The sequence below is a fragment of the Pyxicephalus adspersus genome, chromosome 3 (assembly GCF_032062135.1).
Source record: "Pyxicephalus adspersus chromosome 3, UCB_Pads_2.0, whole genome shotgun sequence".
In the NCBI taxonomy this organism is placed as follows: Eukaryota; Metazoa; Chordata; class Amphibia; order Anura; family Pyxicephalidae; genus Pyxicephalus; species Pyxicephalus adspersus.
In genome coordinates, this window is record NC_092860.1 from 95,675,488 (window position 1) to 95,694,899 (window position 19,412).

The 19,412-nt window shown below is 37.1% G+C and overlaps 2 protein-coding genes and 1 long non-coding RNA gene across 5 annotated transcripts in view; 2 read left to right on the forward strand and 1 right to left on the reverse strand.

Moving 5' to 3' along the window:
• SYNPO2 (synaptopodin 2) overlaps positions 1–8,079 on the forward strand; it is a 112,619-nt gene extending 104,540 nt beyond the window's left edge. For both annotated transcript variants that reach the window (XM_072405771.1, XM_072405772.1), the window contains exon 5: positions 7,507–8,079. In XM_072405771.1, coding sequence (XP_072261872.1) covers positions 7,507–8,070 — 564 coding nt within the window. In that variant the 3' untranslated portion in view covers positions 8,071–8,079. The remainder of the gene's footprint in view (positions 1–7,506) is intronic.
• LOC140326820 (uncharacterized) overlaps positions 1–19,412 on the reverse strand; it is a 135,557-nt gene that overhangs the window by 91,410 nt on the left and 24,735 nt on the right. The window lies entirely within an intron of this gene.
• The window catches only part of MYOZ2 (myozenin 2), a 55,207-nt gene continuing 45,967 nt past the window's right edge, over positions 10,173–19,412 (forward strand). Inside the window, exon 1 of one of the 2 annotated variants that reach the window (XM_072405776.1) lies at positions 10,173–10,307. Coding sequence is in view for 1 of the 2 variants with exons in the window: in XM_072405774.1 (XP_072261875.1) it covers positions 14,235–14,255 (21 nt within the window). In the remaining variant the exon portion in view is untranslated. The other variant, XM_072405774.1, reaches the window with a different exon arrangement.

The following is a 19,412-nucleotide window of genomic DNA, read 5'->3' on the forward strand; positions in this document are numbered from 1 at the left end:
GTGCATCCGAGGATGAGAGCTGCGGAGAGCTGGGCGGGGTATTCAAATCAGCTGGGCGGAGCAACCGGCTAAAAACCTCTGGGGAGAACTATGCTTACTATAGTCATATGTCATTCATCATAGTCTAAGGCCAATTTTAAGAGGAAGCCAATTAACCTAGTTACATGTTTTTGGGATGTGGGGGGAACCATGGTGCCCTGGGAAAAACTATGCAAACATGGGGAGAACATACAAACTTCATGAATTGCTGAGAATCAAACTTGGGACCTTAGTGCTGTAAAGCCGAGAGTGTTAGTTACTCAGCAAACTGTCCATATGTATTTCCTGAGTCTTGTGCAGAAACATTTATTCGATTATGTTACCTTTCACACAGCAGTATTAAATTAGTATTGCTAGGCATAAATGACTTTACTAGTATCAGGAAATCAATAAAGGGTGGCTGCATTTAGGGAAGGTGAGCAGGCCTTAAATTATTGAGCTCTAGGCACAGAAATGTTTATTGCATTATAATCCTCAACAGCCAGAGAGGATATTGATCTACTTTGTATGTGCCAGATGCCTTTACAAACCTGTAAAAGACTGTGCTGCACAAAGCTTGTGATCCGTCATGTCCTCCTAATACCAGCTGCATAAAACTGGACCAATCAACCTGCATAAGGAAAGAGAACAGCAGTGACAGGTCTTTATTACAGGAAGCTCTTGTGCAGAAGTAATTACTGCACAGATCTGGAAGAAATCACAAAGCACACAGAAATTAAAGGGTGAATATACAAGCCTCTTGCATGTAGAAAACATTTGCTTATTCGGGGCTCAACTTTACCACTTCCATAGAAGGCAGTGCACCAGCAAAGTATGAGAAGCCCAGAGTCATTAATGACCTTTTTTTATATCACCACTCCAGGAGATAATACGATTTTTTATCTATATATAAACAGATCAGCATCTGAAGCCCACATATACCATTCAGACTTTTACCTTGCACCTGGAGAAAGCAGCACAACATACCTACATTGTAGTAAACCGCAACACACACATATGTCAACCATCTGTGCTCTTTTATTGAATTAGGGAGCATGCTCCAAAGCAAGGTAAATACATGTGAAATAGGAAGAAGTTGTCATTTTTGTCAATCAGCCTCAAATACTGAGCTGTAGGATGTTTTTGAAATAATAAGGAAATAGTTGAAAGTTAGACACCTGTCTCTGTCTAGCACACATTCCTTAGAGCTACAGATTCCATCTCCAAGAAGCTCACAGGCCTGCAGAATGGTAAACTTTATGTCTGACTGCAACCACTTCACAGATATTCAGCAGATATGTCATCTCTGACCTGCTACAGAGTTTTAACTGCAGTTTTACAGCAATAAAAGGTCATAATGAGCAAATTGTCAACCATGTTAGGTCTTCCACATGCTCCCCAGTGCTGCTCACAATCTGAGAAAGCAGTGGATGGAATATATAGAGGAGTAATTTGTGGGGGTATATGTAAACAAAGTAGTAATATTATTAGTAAATGAGATTTTATAGTAACTTGGTTCATATAGTAGAACAATTAGAAAGATATGTTATGCTTTACAGATTTTCCTGCAAATTGAATCATGTAGATGGCAATAAGGAGGATGCACTTTTAGATTGGTCCATACTCTAACATATAAGGTCTGCAGCCTTTTTACTATACCTTGCAACATTCAAACTTAGGAAGCTGTGACAGCTTGGCATGGAAAATACAGGTTTGTAGTTCAAAGCAAATGAAATGAGGGTGTGGTTAGTCTGGCACGGGGTCATATAATAAATAGAAATAGTTCTACAATGGTGCTATGATCTAAAAGTGGGAGATCTAATAGTGGGTGCCCCTTTTATTTTGTATTGTGTGCATGGGTGTCTCTACAGAATGAAAATTCTAGGGGCTAAAGCATGTGTACAATATTCCAGCTCCCGGCAATTCCTATGATTTTGTACAAATCCCAAGATCGTTCCATGGGATTCCCAGTGGTCTGCCTTGATCATACTGGGCCTGGCTTATTAAGGCTAAAAGAGAGGATAGACTATTAAAGGAGAACCTTGATAATCCAGAAAACCTGGAATGGATCTGGTCCAGGATTGAACATAATTGCCAACTAATAAAAAAACTAATGATTTTTAGGAAATGCCTATTGCCAGAAATTCCAGGTTTCCTAGATCAGCTATATTCTTCCCTGATGGACTATCTTCCATCATCAGTCTTGGAGAACTTTAATAAATAGGACCTAGTGTGCCTAATATATTTATGCAAAACTGTGGTAACATGTGAATTGAAGTACAAAGTCATACAGTTTCATCTTCTGCCTTTACAGCTGGCACACACTGCTGGAAATTCCAGCTATAACATTCCTTGGAGACAGAAAAAAACTGGTAAGAGGTTGGGCTGTATGCCGAATGCAGTTTCACTGGGCAGCAAGCCAACACCTAGATTTTTATTTTCACCTTAACTACAAATGTGTTTGCACATATGTTTGTCTTTACATATTTTGCTGTTCAACTGCATAGTTTCATCAAAGCATTACTTTCAGTATGTAAATTGTCTCAATGAGTTACCTATAGGAAACACACCTAAGCGAATGTGCTGCCATCTTCAGTCAGCTTATCTTGTTTGAGTATTAATGACTTTTAATGTTTAAAAGTTAAAGCACAACTATACTGTACTAAAAAAAATAACATTAGTGAACAGGCGGGATCTTTATTTCAGAAGAGACAGGCTATATCTCTTCTGCAATACAATAAGCTTACCTCACTGTTCAGTCTTCTTAAACTTGTACAGTGGAGATGAATGAATTCCCATGTACACAAGCAGGAGTTACACCATTCTGATTTCAAACCTGGAAAGGAACCAGGTGAAGATGCCAGTGCAGAAGAAGTAAAAAAGGTGAGTTCAGTGAAAAAATTGCCAACAGGCAGGTAAACGTATGTAATTGCAGAAGAGGCATCACCTGTACCTTCTGCATTATAGAACCTGCCTGCTTGCTTTTTGGGGACTGTCACTGCTGAGCGTATTGAACATTTTTGTTGCCTGGCTGTTAAGTTTGCTGGCCTGGTGAAAGCATTCTCATTAAAACATTCTGCTCCATTCTACCTTATACTGCTTTTTAATACCAATTATCTTTTGGCTATCTGTAGTATGACATCCTACTTACCACCAAGATAAAGTACTGTGAGCTGTGGATATAGTAATTATAGTGGGGGGTTCTCCAAGACCTAAAGGTTATTTCAAGGGTTCCTCCATGTTAAAGAAAGACTGGTCTTTAGTATGTGTACAGTATTCCAGCATCTATCACTTCCTCAGATTTTGCAAAACCTCCATGAATGTTCCAGAGTACACTGGATGATTCAGGGGCATGTTTATACCTCTTATAAGAGATATCTATAATGGCAGTCTTACGCCAATTCTGACATCAATAGCTATGTGCTTATCATAAAAAATCTTGATGTTCACTGCAGTGATCTGGGCCAAGTCAGAACTCCCGGTGTATATACTTCTTCAGAATCAACAAAAGTACAAGTAGTAAATTTAAATGATCAGTATGGCAGATTGGTAACTATAATATAGAAAAGGAACTGAAATTATAGCGTGGGTATTCCTGTCTTTGTAAATTCTCTTTAGCTGCAGAACTAAGGCTGAGATTATTGTTATTCATAAATTCAGTTTGTAGAAGACTTTAAAGAGAACCAGTAAGAAGTAGGCTTGTACAAGAATCTAAATATTTATTCTGAAACTTTTGTATAAAATTTTCATGAAGTTCCACTTACTTCTGAGGTCAGGTAAAATACAGGTCAGCCAGGTGGACAACAGCCAAAAATAATAAAATAGAATACATATACCACAGGGAATAACTTCTTGATTGCATCCACTCGTCTATATGACCTCTGTTGTAGCAATGACAGCTAGTTGTAAATTTAATTCCATGTGTGTATCATGTGTGTGCTGCCGGTAGCAGTGCCTGCTCTACTACTCTAGTTTATTCTTGTCTCCTGCTGAGCTGAAAATGAGCATCCTCCTAACTAGGTCCTTCACACACTAATGTTAGTTAACTTGTTCTTTATGTTGGGAGCTCATTTGCTAATTAGGTCAATAACATTACATTTAACCTACATAATTGTTCTACTTTTTCTTCATTTACTAAAAGATCCCATACTGGTAAAATAAAAGTTTATAAGCGTAACTGGAAAAAGTACAAGACGAAAGTAATATCTATATATTATATTTTCTGTATTTGGTTCTAATGATATTAAATTTCAACAGAAATTGTACTGGCAGAAATATTTACTTATAAGTGCTGATCATTTTTAATACTTCTTTGGTCACTGATAGGAATAAGGTTGAACTTGTCATTACATGAGTTTGTAGTTAACTTGGAGGCTTTGATATGTGTTAGCCCCCTTCCTATGAAAGCTTGTGTTACCTTCAGCCATTTTGTCAATTTGTTGAAGCAGTTAAAAAAAGCTGACAGTCCGTGTGTGTGTAGGGTAATAACAAACATGTTATAATGCATTTTCTTCGTGCTTCTCTTCAGCAATGACCACTATTGCTCCCTTTAATTGGCTATGAAGAATTGACATTGTAGAGGAGGAAGATCTTGTCATCTCCTGTCACATGTTAAGGAAGAAAATGCCAGGGGAGGGAGAGAAAGTTTGTGCCAACCAGCAGTCACGAGGACAGCAGGCATGCGACAACAGTAGGCATACCTCCCAACTTTAGCCTTTCATAAAGAAGGACAGCTACAAGAAGTCATAATACAAGAACTTCAGTGAAAAGTGTCTAAACAGCACTAAATATTGAATGCAGTTTAAATCGATATAGTTACATAGAGTTTATACACAATGTCCTTCAAAAGTTTGTTGCAGAGGGAAAGTCTTAGTGACAGACCTCCTAGTGTCAGACTCCTCTTAGTGAAAGACCCCCCCTTAGTGACAGACCCCCAAATGAAGACCCAAAGTGCAGACCTCAGTGGCAGATCCCCATTGCAGACTTCAGGGATAGACCCCTCAGAGACAATCCACCAGACTCAGTAACTGACTCTCACTGACATCTTCTTGACGATTGAGCCCTCGGTAGAGTCTACAATTACAGGTCTTCAGCTATTAATCTCCCACTGACAGTACCCCCAGGTCAGACCCCAGTAACAGGCCCCTAATGCAGACCTCAGTAACAAACCCACAGTGCAGACCTCAGTAACTGACCCCCCAGTTCAGATCTTAATAACAGACCCCCAGTGCAGACCTCAGTAAAAAAAAAAAACCCTCTGTGCAAACCTTAGTAACGGACCCCCAGTGCAGACACTCTTTCAATACCCAGTAACTGCCTACTTAGTGAGTAAAAAGGAAAGTTGTCCCATGATCAGAAGCAATAAGTAGGGAACTTTACCCTCTCTCCAGTATATTTGCCTGTTAGAAATCAACATTGGGTGCTAAAATTAATTCTTGGACGTGAGAGTCTGCAAGATAATTTGTTTCAATTCCCAAGACAACACCATAGAAATTGTGACAGTTGCGAGGTATAAGGGGATGCTGCTGCTTGCTTCATATTTGGATCCAGTGATAAAGAGTGATAAAAGTAATAAAGATGAGGTGGCAGGATATCTGTGGGAGCCAAAATTGCTGGAGGGAGCAGTCATCTTCTTGATACATTCAGTGGCAATGCCCCAAAGTAACAGGCTACTGCCATTGCCAGGTTTACTTCATCTTGCTGAGCAGTGTAAGCTCTTTTTATGTCTCAGTAGGTGGTGGACTGCAGCCTTTACCTAAAGAGCTGACAAAAACTCTGGTTAAATGTTACTCCCACAGTCATAAAAAATGCAGGTCAGCATGGCAGCATTTGACCTCCACTGTTGTATAGGCTTTGGGGTGCTTGGAGGGAGCAATGCTGCTTGTGGTAAATTCTTTAAAGGATGAGGCCAATGAGGAGGGGGTAGGGTGTAGGTAACTGGCAGAGAACCAAGTAGGACATTTCCCATAAATAAATGTAATTCTTAGATGTGTGCAGGGCATTGTGTTTGCTGCATGTTAATGTACATTCATTAGGGCAGCCTTTCAAAATGAATGGACTACTCAGACACAGACAGTGTGATAAAAAAGCTCACATACTATACTGTTAAACTGGCCAATGAGTACAATTATTTTTTTAAAGAACACTTTATTTTTATTTCATAAACTTTATTAAGAGAATGAAATTAGAGAAAACATTTATATTGCTTTTTAATATGTTATGGCTGCTGCCTGAACCTTTCAATTAAGTTGGCATTATTCAGATTGGGGTGCTGCTGCTGCTGTATGCAGGTTAAGCAAATAGCAAAAGAAAAAAAAAACAATACTACTGCAAAAAAAATGCACTGCTAGAATACTTTGTGGCTGAGACAAAGAAAATTGTACTTCTTGCCAAATAGTGTTTTTTGCATTGGTACAAGTCTTACATGACAGTGCCTCAGGCCTCATATATTATTTTAATATTTACTCTGCACATTAACTCTATCAATAGGAAGAACATATTTGGAAGGTTTTCCCCCCATAAATGCAATGGGATGCACCATGGATGTTACACTCGGCAAACTTCATACATTTGCCAAACAAGCGGTGATAGTAACAAGGGCAAGCTTGCCTATAACTAATAAATAATACACAACAAGCATGCAGCAAGTAAAGTGAGAATGTAGTAAGTAGTCCTGATCTACATACTTGTTCTACTCAGTGACTTATTATAGTTTATTATTAAACAAGTATTTTCACCTTACAAGCTGATTGCTCACTTAGCTTAGTGAAGAATGTGAAGCAATGTTGACTTGAGTCATTCACTGATGTGTGAAATCATATTTTTGTTAAATTGGATATGATATGGTTGGGTATTTAAAAAAAAAAAACACTGTATTTACTAAGGCAAGAAAACTTCTTTTTTTTTCTTTATTATAAAACATTGTGACCAGGTAATAAGCTGTTACAGAAAAAGTCAGCAAGGGAAGGTTATATGTACTTTTCTTTACTTATAGCATCAGACAGATACTTCTAGTTGCCTTAGGAAATATTGTTATGAAACCTTTACATTTTAATATATTTGCTGGTTTATATTTAGTGTAGTAAATCTGGTAGTAATTTGCCATAGTGCAAAGCAGGAAGCAGAGTCTGCATATAATAATAATCAATTATTATTGTCTATAATGTTATTGATAATATTAATGATAAACAGTATTTATTTAGTGCCAACATATTACACAGCGCAGTACATTAAATAGGGGTTGCAAATGACAGACTGATACAGACAGTGACATAGGAGGATGAGGGAAATATGGCTAACAACTCACACAGAAAAGACTACATGCAATATCAATTTACTTGAGAGTGTATGTTAAAAATCTATGATATATAACATTTATAATAGATTTGACAGATAATAGATTTTTTATTCTGGATAATATTGTATAAATGTGTGTGATGAAATACAGTATGTTCATGTATGTGATATTTTTCTTTGTGTTTCATCTAGGAAAGAGATGATGGAAGATCTATGTCCTTCCCTGCTAGAAGCCTTTCATCTGCCAGTTCACAACCATTTGGCTCACCAATATCACCCATGCTTTTTCAGCCAGCACCAGGATATGGGGGAAAATCAGCAACAACACCTGAAACTCCAGGGAAGAAGATAACTCCATGGGAAGCAGCTGCCAAGTCGCCACTAGGGTTTGTGGATGATGCTTTCATGCCACAAAATGTACATGAATCAGTATCTGCTAATGTAGTGTCTGCTGCACGTAGAAAGACTTTACCAGGACCTCCAGAAGCTTGGAAGACCACCCCCAATGTATCATCCACAAGTCCCTATGCCCACAGAGGTTTATATGAAAATAAGCGTAATAGTATTTCAACAGTACCAAAAAATGTAGTTTCTGCACCATCTTTGCAATGTGGTTACCAGCTCAGACATCCATATGCAAGTACTCACTCTATAACCAATGTGCGACCTGTACCTTTGGATACTAGGTCAGAATATGGCATGTCAACAAGTCATAATCCAAACTTCAATCCTTATCCTAGGGCTTGGAGAAGGTAAGCATCAAATTGCTTACTACATCAACCCCTAAGCTATGATAAGGGCTCAGTGGTGGTGCTGCTGTACCTAGGTTGTGGTATGGGCTTAATGTGATTCAGAAAAGTCCAGAGCATATATAGCTTTACATCAGAGGGGTTAATAAGGTGTCCTTCTTTATAAAACATTTTATAAATACTGATGCCTTTGTTCAAGTTAAATATGTGAAACCTTGACCACTGCATACAGCACAGGTATTTTCCAAGGTGGTGAAATAGCTTTTAATATTTTCAGCATTGCACTGGTTTTTCGCACCTGTTCATGACATAAGTAGTACAGTATGTCTCACTGACGAGCAGGAAATGTATCCTTGTATTAGGAACTAAAAAGGATTTTAATTATTTGCTGTCTGATGAGACCAACCAGCTGTTTACATTATTAGCTAAAAACAGAAAGTTACTTTTTTACACTAGTAGGTAAATTTGTATTATTCCAGGAATATGTGCCAGGGATTTCACACCCAGTCAATAAACCAGCAATTGTAGCGCTTTAGGTGAATATCATACTTTTGCATTATGCTTACTTTTCAAACAAGCCACCCCCTTATTACAGAGACTCCAATGTGATGACTATCACAAAAGTATAAACATAAAACTGACTGTGTATGCTCAGTTACACCTGGACTATTTTGTTTACTAGTAATATTTAGAGTAACACAAGAACAGATAGCTGTATTGTATAAACTGTACGTTTTTTTTGTACAGTCCTAATGGTTTTCACCCCCTCAACTTCTTGTTCACGTGTGCTCGGCATTTCCTCTGACATGCTTAGACATGGCAAGACAAAGCAAAATTAAATGAAATATTGTAAATAGGTGCTTTTTGGTATTATGCTGCATGTGGTAAGTGTTGTCAGTGAAACAATTCAAGTCAGTTAACCCAGCATTTAAAATTCAGATCAACACAGCCATAGTCACCTTTTTGGGCATTGGAGCTAACATTTCTCTCAGCCCTAGGGTGACGATCAGCAGCCCCAAGATTTTGGCACCAAAACTATCATCTATCCACTAGAGTTCTTGTTTTTAAGTGAAGTAATTTATGGTAAACAATATCCATATCTCAATCCTAACTGTCCTTAGCCCTTAAGGTGCTCATTATTACAACATGTAGTTTTCTCAATCCATTTATGCATAACAGAAAATAATTGGGATGTGAAGGTAAGGCACATGCTGCCTAATCTAGAAGTTGAAGAATTTTGAGTTTTCTGACCCCCATAGGCCAAGACTTAGGTCCACTCACTGTACCCCTGTAATTACACCATTTGAGTCAGTGCTGCATTGACGATTTCAGGAGACACTCTACAAAAAATTTAAACTGAGGCAGAAATAGATTTGAATATAATATATAGATGGTTACACAAAGATAAACAAAAAAAAAATTCCAAAGAAAAGAAACTGAATGTATGTGACAAAAGACAAACCTTTTAGAGGGCTAGCTGTAGTGTGATAAAAGAAACTGGGTATAGGAGGTAAAATGGTAGGTGAAACTAAAAAATGACATGGCAAAGTCAAAGCAAGTAAAAATACTTTTTTTTTAAATTACTTTGGCTTATATGAAATATAAAATGTGGATATGGAGAGGTCAGAATTGCCATAGATAAAATGTTTCTTAAGGAGGTCTTAGGTAAACATAGAAAAGGGTTTATATGTATAGGAGTCTCTATAAAGTGCTATGAAAATTTGTTATAGATGCTTTCACATAATCAGTGGAACAATAAAGTCTTAAGACCTAGGTATCACTACTTTGGGACTATTCTGTTACATGGCCTATGATGGTATTGCCTTAGTCTGTCTCAAAACAAATAAAAACATTTCTTCAGGTTTGTAAAAACAAATCTGTGTTTAACTTCTCAAATATAATATTGAACTAATAAATTTTAGAATCTTTCACTTTATCTCTTTGAAGTATGGTGACATGTTGTCTTGTATAAAAAAAAAAAACTTTCTGGCTGCTGATACCTTGGCCATGCTCCCCTCTCACTCCATTGTTCAATCAGAATTCTTGATAAATACCCAGTGCTTCTGAATGTAGAGCTCCTGCCAGGATTCAGTGTTCAGGGCTGAGCTGCCAAAACCTAGTGGCTGTTGTCACATAAGAAGGAGGAAGAAGTTAACTCCATGCAGGTACTAACAGCATTCCTCCCAGGGTTTAAGCAGCGTTAGGCCTGTGCACTGCAACGGTGCGGTGGGGGGCACAGAGAAAGTAAGTATCAGTGGCTGTGGGTTCTTCTTACAAGAAAACTTGTTTCTATCTAATGTATCAAAGTAAACCAGAGAAAACCTGTCCTTTAAATACAGAAACAAATATGCAGATCTGGAAAGTCAGTGTCTTCTCATAGAAAATACCAGAATTACCACTTTACCAGTTGGGGCTGAGTTCAGTGCTAGTCTAGTTATTTTTTAAAGTAAACATTTTCTGTTTACACCTTCTTGATGTCATTCCATCCATGTACCAGTACAGTAACCCTGGAGTACTGGTTGAGTCAGTTTGCTAGGGGGTATAGCTTTTCTACATAGCATGTCGTGTTAAATGAAAGATGAGGAAGTAAGAGTTTGCTTTTTCTTCACAGTTAATGTTATCAGACCAGCTAGTTAATGGTCATTTAATGTGTGCAATAAAGGCTTTGGGCACATTGCTTGACAGTTCAGATGGTGGTAAGACGTCACAACTTAACCAACAAAAGGCAAAGATATAGTTTAATTATGTACTTTGAAACAGTTTTACCATTGAGCGCATTTTAGGTGTAATTATGCTAAACCAATTTAGCTAAACACCTACAACATACTTAAAGTCTGGTACTGAAACAGAACCAATAAAGGAAAATTGGAATGAAAACACATTACCTTTATCTACTTATGAAACAAAATTCAGTTTTGAATAGAATGTCTGGGTTGTTTACTGCATTGTAGTGATGGCAAGGTCTCTAGATCAGCAGGTGAAATTGTCCACTTGCATTATATATAGAACTATGCACTTATTTTATTTCATAGTTTTTTTCTTGCTTTTTACATTTGTAAAACAAAAATGTGTTGTTTTTATACAATTGCTTGGCAAGTTTGATATTCTAATGCATGGCTATAGTATGTATTAGGTTCATAAAGAGTAATTATGGCATTTTTCCTTGTACTTCTGCAGTCCGTTTTCAAAATCCAAAGGAAAATGTTCAAAGTTTGCTTGTTGCCATGAGTGTAGAAGTAAGTTAAAGTTGTATATATGTGTTGTAGTGGTTGGCTCTGTGGCCTTGCAGGGTACTATTAAGTGTCAGGGACACTTTCTGTATGGAGTTTTATACAGTTTGTGTTTGCTTGATCTTGTTTTCACAAATCAAATATACATTGGTAGATTATTCTGTAGTCAGGGACATTAGAATTTAGTATCTATTGTGGGATGACAACATAAAGCATGTGATGCCAGCTCGCCCAATTTCATGTTCTATACTACTCAATTACTTCAACTGTCCTCTTTTCGACAGGAGATTTATTAGATTGAGAATTGATTTGTAGTGTGAGATATAGGGCTAAATAATTTCTTTACATTGGCACAAACAAAGCGCACGGGTCTCAGGCCAACTCTGCATTTCTGACCAGATGAACAGGTGCTTTTGCAGTTATAATTCAGATATAACAAAACTATTTTAGTTTCATATTTAACAAATTAAAAAGAAAAAAGCAAAAAATAAATAAGAGAATTTTATTGTTAGGGTTTACATACGCTTTTACCTATTATATTGGTCGTATTATTGAGAAAAGTTATATTTGAATTTGTGCTTCATCTTTGCCATTCAGAATATCGATGAGGGTTCTACATGGTTGTGACAGCATCCAAAACTTAGTACCAGACATACCTTGCATGGGTTCCATGGCAACCTATTATTAGACATTTTAGACATTTAGAATTAGACAGCACTTTCTTTTTGCAGTAATCAGTCTGTGATTGTTTAATGTCTGTTGTATTCTAATGTATAGAAGCCAAAATGCTGAAAGCAGCTGTGGGAGCATAGCTGTATCACAAATATATCTGCAAAAAATAAGGAATCTTCTACAGGTGACAAAAGGTGTGAGTTTATTCACTGGCATTATACTCAACCATATGCATAAACATTCAGATGCTAGCAGATGGATACATTGAGTATACAAGATAAATGACACTATTCTTGAGGATGGGATCCCTCATACTGGAATGCTGAGAATATATAAAATATTAAATATAACACACACATCTGCACTTCTATCTTTTTATTAGTTGTTACATTTTCCATAACAGAAAGAACTAACCCCCAATAAAAACACATTTAGAATTGATTTACTAAGGAAGAAAAGAATTCACACTTAGTAAAGAAAATAAAGATGGCTTCATTATCAATATGTATTCTTGTGGAAGTATTTTGCGGAAAATTACTACAGTGAACCCAGATTCACTTTACTAGGTAAACAGTCTACTCCTTTAGTAAATTAGATTTAGCAATGCCATTTTGATATTAAAGCTTGAACTGATAAGACTATGCTATCAGGAAACTCTGGGTGATGAATGTTAGTATATTAGGTTTAATTGTTACACAGGAAGAAGTTGATAATGCCTAAGTTTAGTTGCTTATGTTAATTAAAACCAAAACATCAAACTATGGGTTGAAAACAGACACAGACATTTCAAATGATAGGCCACCTCATATTTGCCATGTATGCAGTATGTTAATATTACCAGTCAGGAAATGCTGACATTTCATTGCATAGGTGACAATGGAACTCTTTATTTTAGCCTTTGCGGGTGCTTTTCCTGCACCAGCGGTACATCGATGCTGAGTTCCGTTCAGCGTTCTAAGAATAGATGTGTGAACAGAGCCGCATTGAAACATACTTGAAAGTTTATGCCAAGACAGCCCAGGAAGAGTCAACAGAATCTTAGGAAGCCAACATGGCCTTGTCCTATTTTCTTCCGTTCTGCCTTCTTAAATTTACAAGAAGTTTTATAGAATCCTATCCAGCAAAAATAAATAACAAAATTGCCTTACAGTTGCTTCACTATGGAGCTGAATAGGAAAGCATCACTAAACAACCTTTACATTGTACATTTACTGCAGATTATGGTTTTTGTTGAAAATATGTTGTAGTGATTAGTGTTTTAAGGTGTTTTAACTCATGAAGTTTCTATTCACATATTGTGCAACTATCCTAGTTTATAAATGCATGTTTTTTTTAATATCTATGTACACATTATGTCAATGGTCCCCACATGTCAAGGCATTTCCCTGGTTCAATGCAGAATCCAATGCAGTAAATTGCAGAATAAGAATGTATGTATATTACTTTCTATCTCCTTGCTCCCTTAAACATAATAATCAGTGTACACAGTACTGGCCAGGGAGTAGAAATAAGGACATAGGCAAAAAATGTAGTGTTTAACCTTGTGTTAGATGACACATGCCTATTTTCATGGTGTTAAATCAGTGTTTATGATTACCAAGTCATGATTTCCAAAGATTCATTTTGAGTGAAGTTCAGTTACCAAAGATGTTTGTTAACTTATGAACACTGCTGGCAAAAACTAAAACATTAACTGTGTATTTATTACTGGTAAGCAGTCAAGTTGAAAATACAATATTAAATATGTTATTCTTTTGGGTTTTTTTTACCTGCTTTGTGCTGTGGAGAATCGATCCTCTCTGTCACATACAGCGCTAAAGCCCAGGTTCAGTAGTCTGACTTGCTCCCTACACTCAGTATGCATACTATGAGCAGAGTGCAGGGGACATGTTGGACCACTGCAGACCTAGGTTACTACTTGGTTACGAATCGTTAACTTTTTGATATGGAGAACAAAGGTTACAACTTTGTCTGGTTTAAATACCTTTTTACCATGTTGTCCCTTTTTGTTTCAGATCCTAATTGCTGTGTCTATGGAGAAAGTTTAGTTTTTCTTTTTTATCTATGTGTTTAGCACGGCTTATTTTGTCTGACCCTAATCACATAGACCGAAAAAAATCTCAAGAAAGGACATAGCCAGAAATAAACAGCTGACAAATTGTGTAACCCTTGTACACTCATGTTATTTAAAACTGCTATGTGTAGTAGCAACTCCTTATAAAATTTGGGATCAGGAAGGGCTGTGTTATCACCCTTAACCAGGGACTGCATGCAGAAACCAGGAAATAAAGTAAGTATATTTTTTAGGTTTTCTCGTCATGTGTTTTTTTTGTTTTTGTTGTTTTGCAATTTTTTTAATCACGGGGGTCTTTCTGAACAGGCTTAGCCTTTTAATGCAAGATTTAATGAAAAAAAAACAGGCACCTAATATTAAATGATAAGCATGCATGCATTTTATCTGTAAAGTTTGCGTTTAGCACATCATTATTGTAATAAAACCATGAAAAAAAAATAGGAGGCAGGTCTGCAAGCCTTTGTTTTCTCTACACTGTAAGTAGAATAATGTGTCCTGTATTAGCGTTCCCATATTTAATCCGACCATTGCATCCCTTAGATACGGTAAACAGTACAGTGAGGGAAGCAGAACATTTGGGGACCAGTGACATACTGTAAATCACTTTTGAATTCAGATTTTATGCTAGCTTTGTTTGGATGTATTTTGTTTTGCTTTTTAAAGTTTGAGTGTTTATTTTGATGTACTGATTGTCTATGAAAAGACCACTTGGAAAACCCATGTTTGAGAAGATAAACAATGCGATTTAATAAATATTACTTTAGTGCACAAACAGAAGATGAATTAATGTTTTTATATGCAGGCTTTTGGATAATCACTTAATCTCTTTCTCTTTACAATTTTGCTTTATATCCACTGAAATTCAAGAGATTATAAGAAGACAAGGTCAAATAACAGGATATGTTGTCACAAGTGCCAGAAGGAAAGTGCCCATATGCTGCTATTGTAAACATGCCGTCTTAGAACCACGGGCTATTACAATTTACGCATCACTTATTTTCTCTATGATTTTATGTACATTTTTTTTTCTATAAGGTTATATATCCAGACATTAAATGTATAGAGGGCAATCAATAATAATGTTTTATCATCAATTGTGTGCTGATTAGATGTTCAGCCTTTTCTAGATTATTACTGTAAACTGCAGCTGTAAAACCCAACTAGTTCCTATACGTAACTGCACTTTGGACATTATTACTGCGCCTTACCCTATTAATGACTTGCAAACCTTGATCAAAAACTAAAAACTAGGAAGTATTTGCTGCATATATCCTAGTACAGAGGACCCCATCCCCCGGTCCGACCATCTGACAGGTGGGCGGCGTCTCTGGCCGGTGCACCCACCAGCGGGGTCAGGAGAAGTACCCCAGTTGGGGGGGGGGGGGCGCACCTGCCCGAGCCGCAGACCACATCTCATGTACCTGCGATGGGAGAGTAGGCGGATTCTGGCATCATGACATCACTCTGGGGGGATGTTACTTCCCCTTTAAGTAACACATGGCTCCCTGTGCATGCACGGTGTGGAGTTCGTACATTTAGTGGGCCGCAACCTGCAAAGGTTGGGAACCACTGCCCTAGAAAGACTTTCCCTACTAAGTATGTTATTCAGCCAGGACAGTAAGAAGTTCAAGCACACATCTAAGTTTCGTGCTAATTGAATCTCTTCAATAAAACAACTTACTTGGCATAAAACAACCATATTTCCATATTCAGCTGCTTCCACTAGGAACTGTATGCAGAAGCCATTGGTAGCAGCTGCTGCTTCTCTGATTAAAAAAACAGAAAAAACACTGCAATGATGGTGCCTATTACTAAAAATGTACTATTACTAAAAGCAGAGACTGTTAACTTAGCAAAGTTAAGAACTAACCTACATACATACATACTACTATCTGCTATTTATAAAACTGTATCTGGAGCAAAGCCCTGCAGTGTTTCTATCTTCCTAAAAAAAATATTTTTTTCTGCCATCATGTCCATGTTTGCTTGCTTTGGGTCAGTGATTTAAAAAGCATGGAACCTTTACAAACTCATAAACCATAACTATAACCACTGCACCAAAGTGACCATATAAAATCATGTAAATTACTCTCCGCAAACAAAGTGAACATTTATTACCCAACAGCAGGATTTTAAAAGTCGGTAAATTACAGTGGGAAACATTACCCCTAATAAGAATAAACTGCAAAAGGGTGGGTAGGGTGCCTAGTAGCTTGGTAAATAAAACTGCCCAAAAACCCTAATAGCTCCAAATAGAGGTAGTAGTACATGGATGTTGGCTTTAACATGAAATGTCAGTCAACAATCTGGAAGCAGCAACTCCAGGCGAATTTCACCCTGAAAGACATAAAACTAGCAGCTTAAATACTATACATTAAATTAAAATAAACTTGACAGAGAAGGAAATGAGGGTAAGGAGGGTGGAGTTATTAATTCCATGTGGCCATACCTTTATCTTGTGGACCTGACATTGTCACAAGGATGGAAAGTGATGGGAAACCCTAAACATTACAATTGTCAAACTAGCGATGGGGGGAATCTTCTGATGGGGACAAGATTTCTGGTGACAACTGGTTAAAAGGATTATCTCTTATTTTGTAAAAAAATTCTCTGACAAAATATACAAGGTGAGCCACTACACATATATAATAGCACAGACCTATAAGTATTTAACACTGGAAAAGACTATTTGACACTTGTCTGACCATCTTGTCTTTTGGTCTGTCCATCCCAGAAAAAATCAACAACTTCCATAGGTAGTATGTGTGCTCACCTTGCGTCTGCACTTCTCAGGGCTTTCTCATAAAACCTTTCACAGTTCTCCAATCTCTGGTTTCTGGCCCAACTAGCTAGTTTATCTGTATCCCAAGTAACTCTGTGATTATAATCAGGCAATAGATATTTACAATTACATAAAAGACAAGAGCAGTTGTCCAGAGAGAGTGCTAGTGAACTTTTCATAAATTGCACTGGGTTATAATCATAGCATGCAATAGTTATGTAAAATACACTTAGTAGGCTCTGCTTTTTCTAACATGGGGCTCTATGCACGTATTTAATCAAGGTTTGTGTGAGGTCAAAAAGAGAGTTCTTGTATCTACCCAGGACACACTGTAACTGTGCTAAAGTCCCCATTTTTTGATTGGCATGTGCTTTAAACATACTTTAGCCAAAGAGCCCACTGTTAGGTCGTCTTTAGAGGTGTCTTATAACCGAACCAAGTGTTCCTTGTTACTGTTTTGTAAAACCAAACCCTGCCTTAATCCCCTATTAAGAGAAGACTAAAAGAGACACAACATGTGGCTGAGTCAGGAAAACTAAAAAAAAGGAAAATTGAAGGTGTTCTCTATGGCAACCAGTTTCTTTAATTTTCCTGCTACAGTCTTTAAAACACCATTTAAATATATATATATATATATATATATATATATAATCATACCTATAATCCTAAATTATAATGGAAAGAAAATATAATGGATGGAAATAAATCTGACTTTTTTTGAGTTTCTAAAACCACTTTTGTATAAAGACAATGTCCTTTAAGAAAAGACAAAGTACAGTGCTAGTTAACTCTTCTGGGAAAACTGATCTTATAAAACTACCCCCTTCCCATTCAGCCCACCATTTATCTTTGTGGAAACCTAGGGATCCTCCAGAGGTTGCTAGGGGTTCCTTGAGTAATGAGAAATTTGTGATTCTCAGATCAGTTTAAATTTAATCTGTAAGGGTGACATTCTTCCCGATGGTCAGCAATGTAAGAGGCATTCTTCCCACTGACTACCACACTTATGTACTGTGATTTGCATATATAATAATTATAGCACAGGTTCCCTAAACACCCGATGTAATTTAATGGTTCTCCCATGTTAAAAAAAGCTGGGAAACACCGCTCTATGAGTATACCTGAAAAAAAAAATCAACCCTCAAAAAAAAAACAAAACATCAAAATGTTCTTCTTTAGGTGTTCATATCACTAGCTACATGATGGGTCACTGACTGTCCAGAGTCTGGTAAGGACATAGAAGCAGTGGCGTCAGTGCAAAGGGGACTGTAGGGGACCAACTGGATCATGCCCACACTCAGAAATGGTGCTGTAGACCCAGATTAAGGTAAACATGTTTATAAATTAGTAAAAATGATTTAGCATGTTAGATGTGAACCTACTCCTTTGTCCAGCACATCATAGAGCTCCACTCCCAGCATGTATAAAAGACACAGATTATTGCAGCTCTAATACATTATTAATGTCCTTTTTAATACCAGCAGTGTAAAAACATAATAGAGATTAATCTGAGCCTCTCAGTCCACCATAAATCAGAGCTCAGAATGGGGGAAGGAGAAGCAGCCAATGAACTAGTTAGTGCTGCAGTGCAAAAGAGAAAGAGTTCATATGTGTGGTTTTTCCAGTTTCTTTATCCAGTCACAGGCTGGGGCATGGGGGAGACCCCACTGGTCAGAGACAATGGGGCCAAATGTATTTTCTATACTTTTTTTCCTATTCTTTTTATAGCAGTCATTCGTAACTGATATACAGATCAGAGTTCTGTCTTCACTCTGATTGGTTTCCGCTAGCTTGCTGCAAGTCGGTAACAAACTTTACATACAGCCAGGCAACAAGTATTTTTTAAGGAAGGGAGGAAATAGCAGGCTTTGTAAAAAGCTCTCCAAAGAAAGTTATCAAGGTTGTTTATTTGTATGCTGACCGTTACTGATTAGTGCAAACACAGATTTACAGCAAAGCCACACCAAAAAATTAGAATGCTGTATTTTGAGGCAGCTGTTATGTAAGAAAATGCCACAATGAAATGAGTACATGTTCAGGGAGGTCACAGTTTGTTTATTGTTCACACTGTAATGGAGGGATTAGTTTTAGTCCACTACAACTAAGAACTTTGCAGTTCATATTTAAAGTTATTATGTGAACATTTTTAAAATAGAAGATAACTAAACCAAACTTAGGCGATTCCTAAAGATATGAAACCCAAATACATGTTAACTTTACATTTGGCAGCTAACTATACTATTTATAGTTCTCATCTTTGGTAAGGAATGTGTAACTAACCTGGGTTTTCTTGTAGAAGAGTGTTGATTGTATAATATATGTATAATGAAAAAAAAAAAAGTTGAATCTGATGAAGAAATATGAAGCTAGAATAAATATATTTCAAGGATGATATAACAAAGTAAATCACAATTTTATGAGGGGTTTAGGATCTCAGTATGTTCCAGGGCTTACAGCCGTCCTTTTTTTTCTTGATGGACCTACCCATGTAATAGCCAGCAGGAGACCTAACACTACCTGTAAAAAATGGCTGTCAGGAAGCAAAAAACTCATGCATGGCCTGGCTGTCAAAAGACTTTGAGTCTGATTTA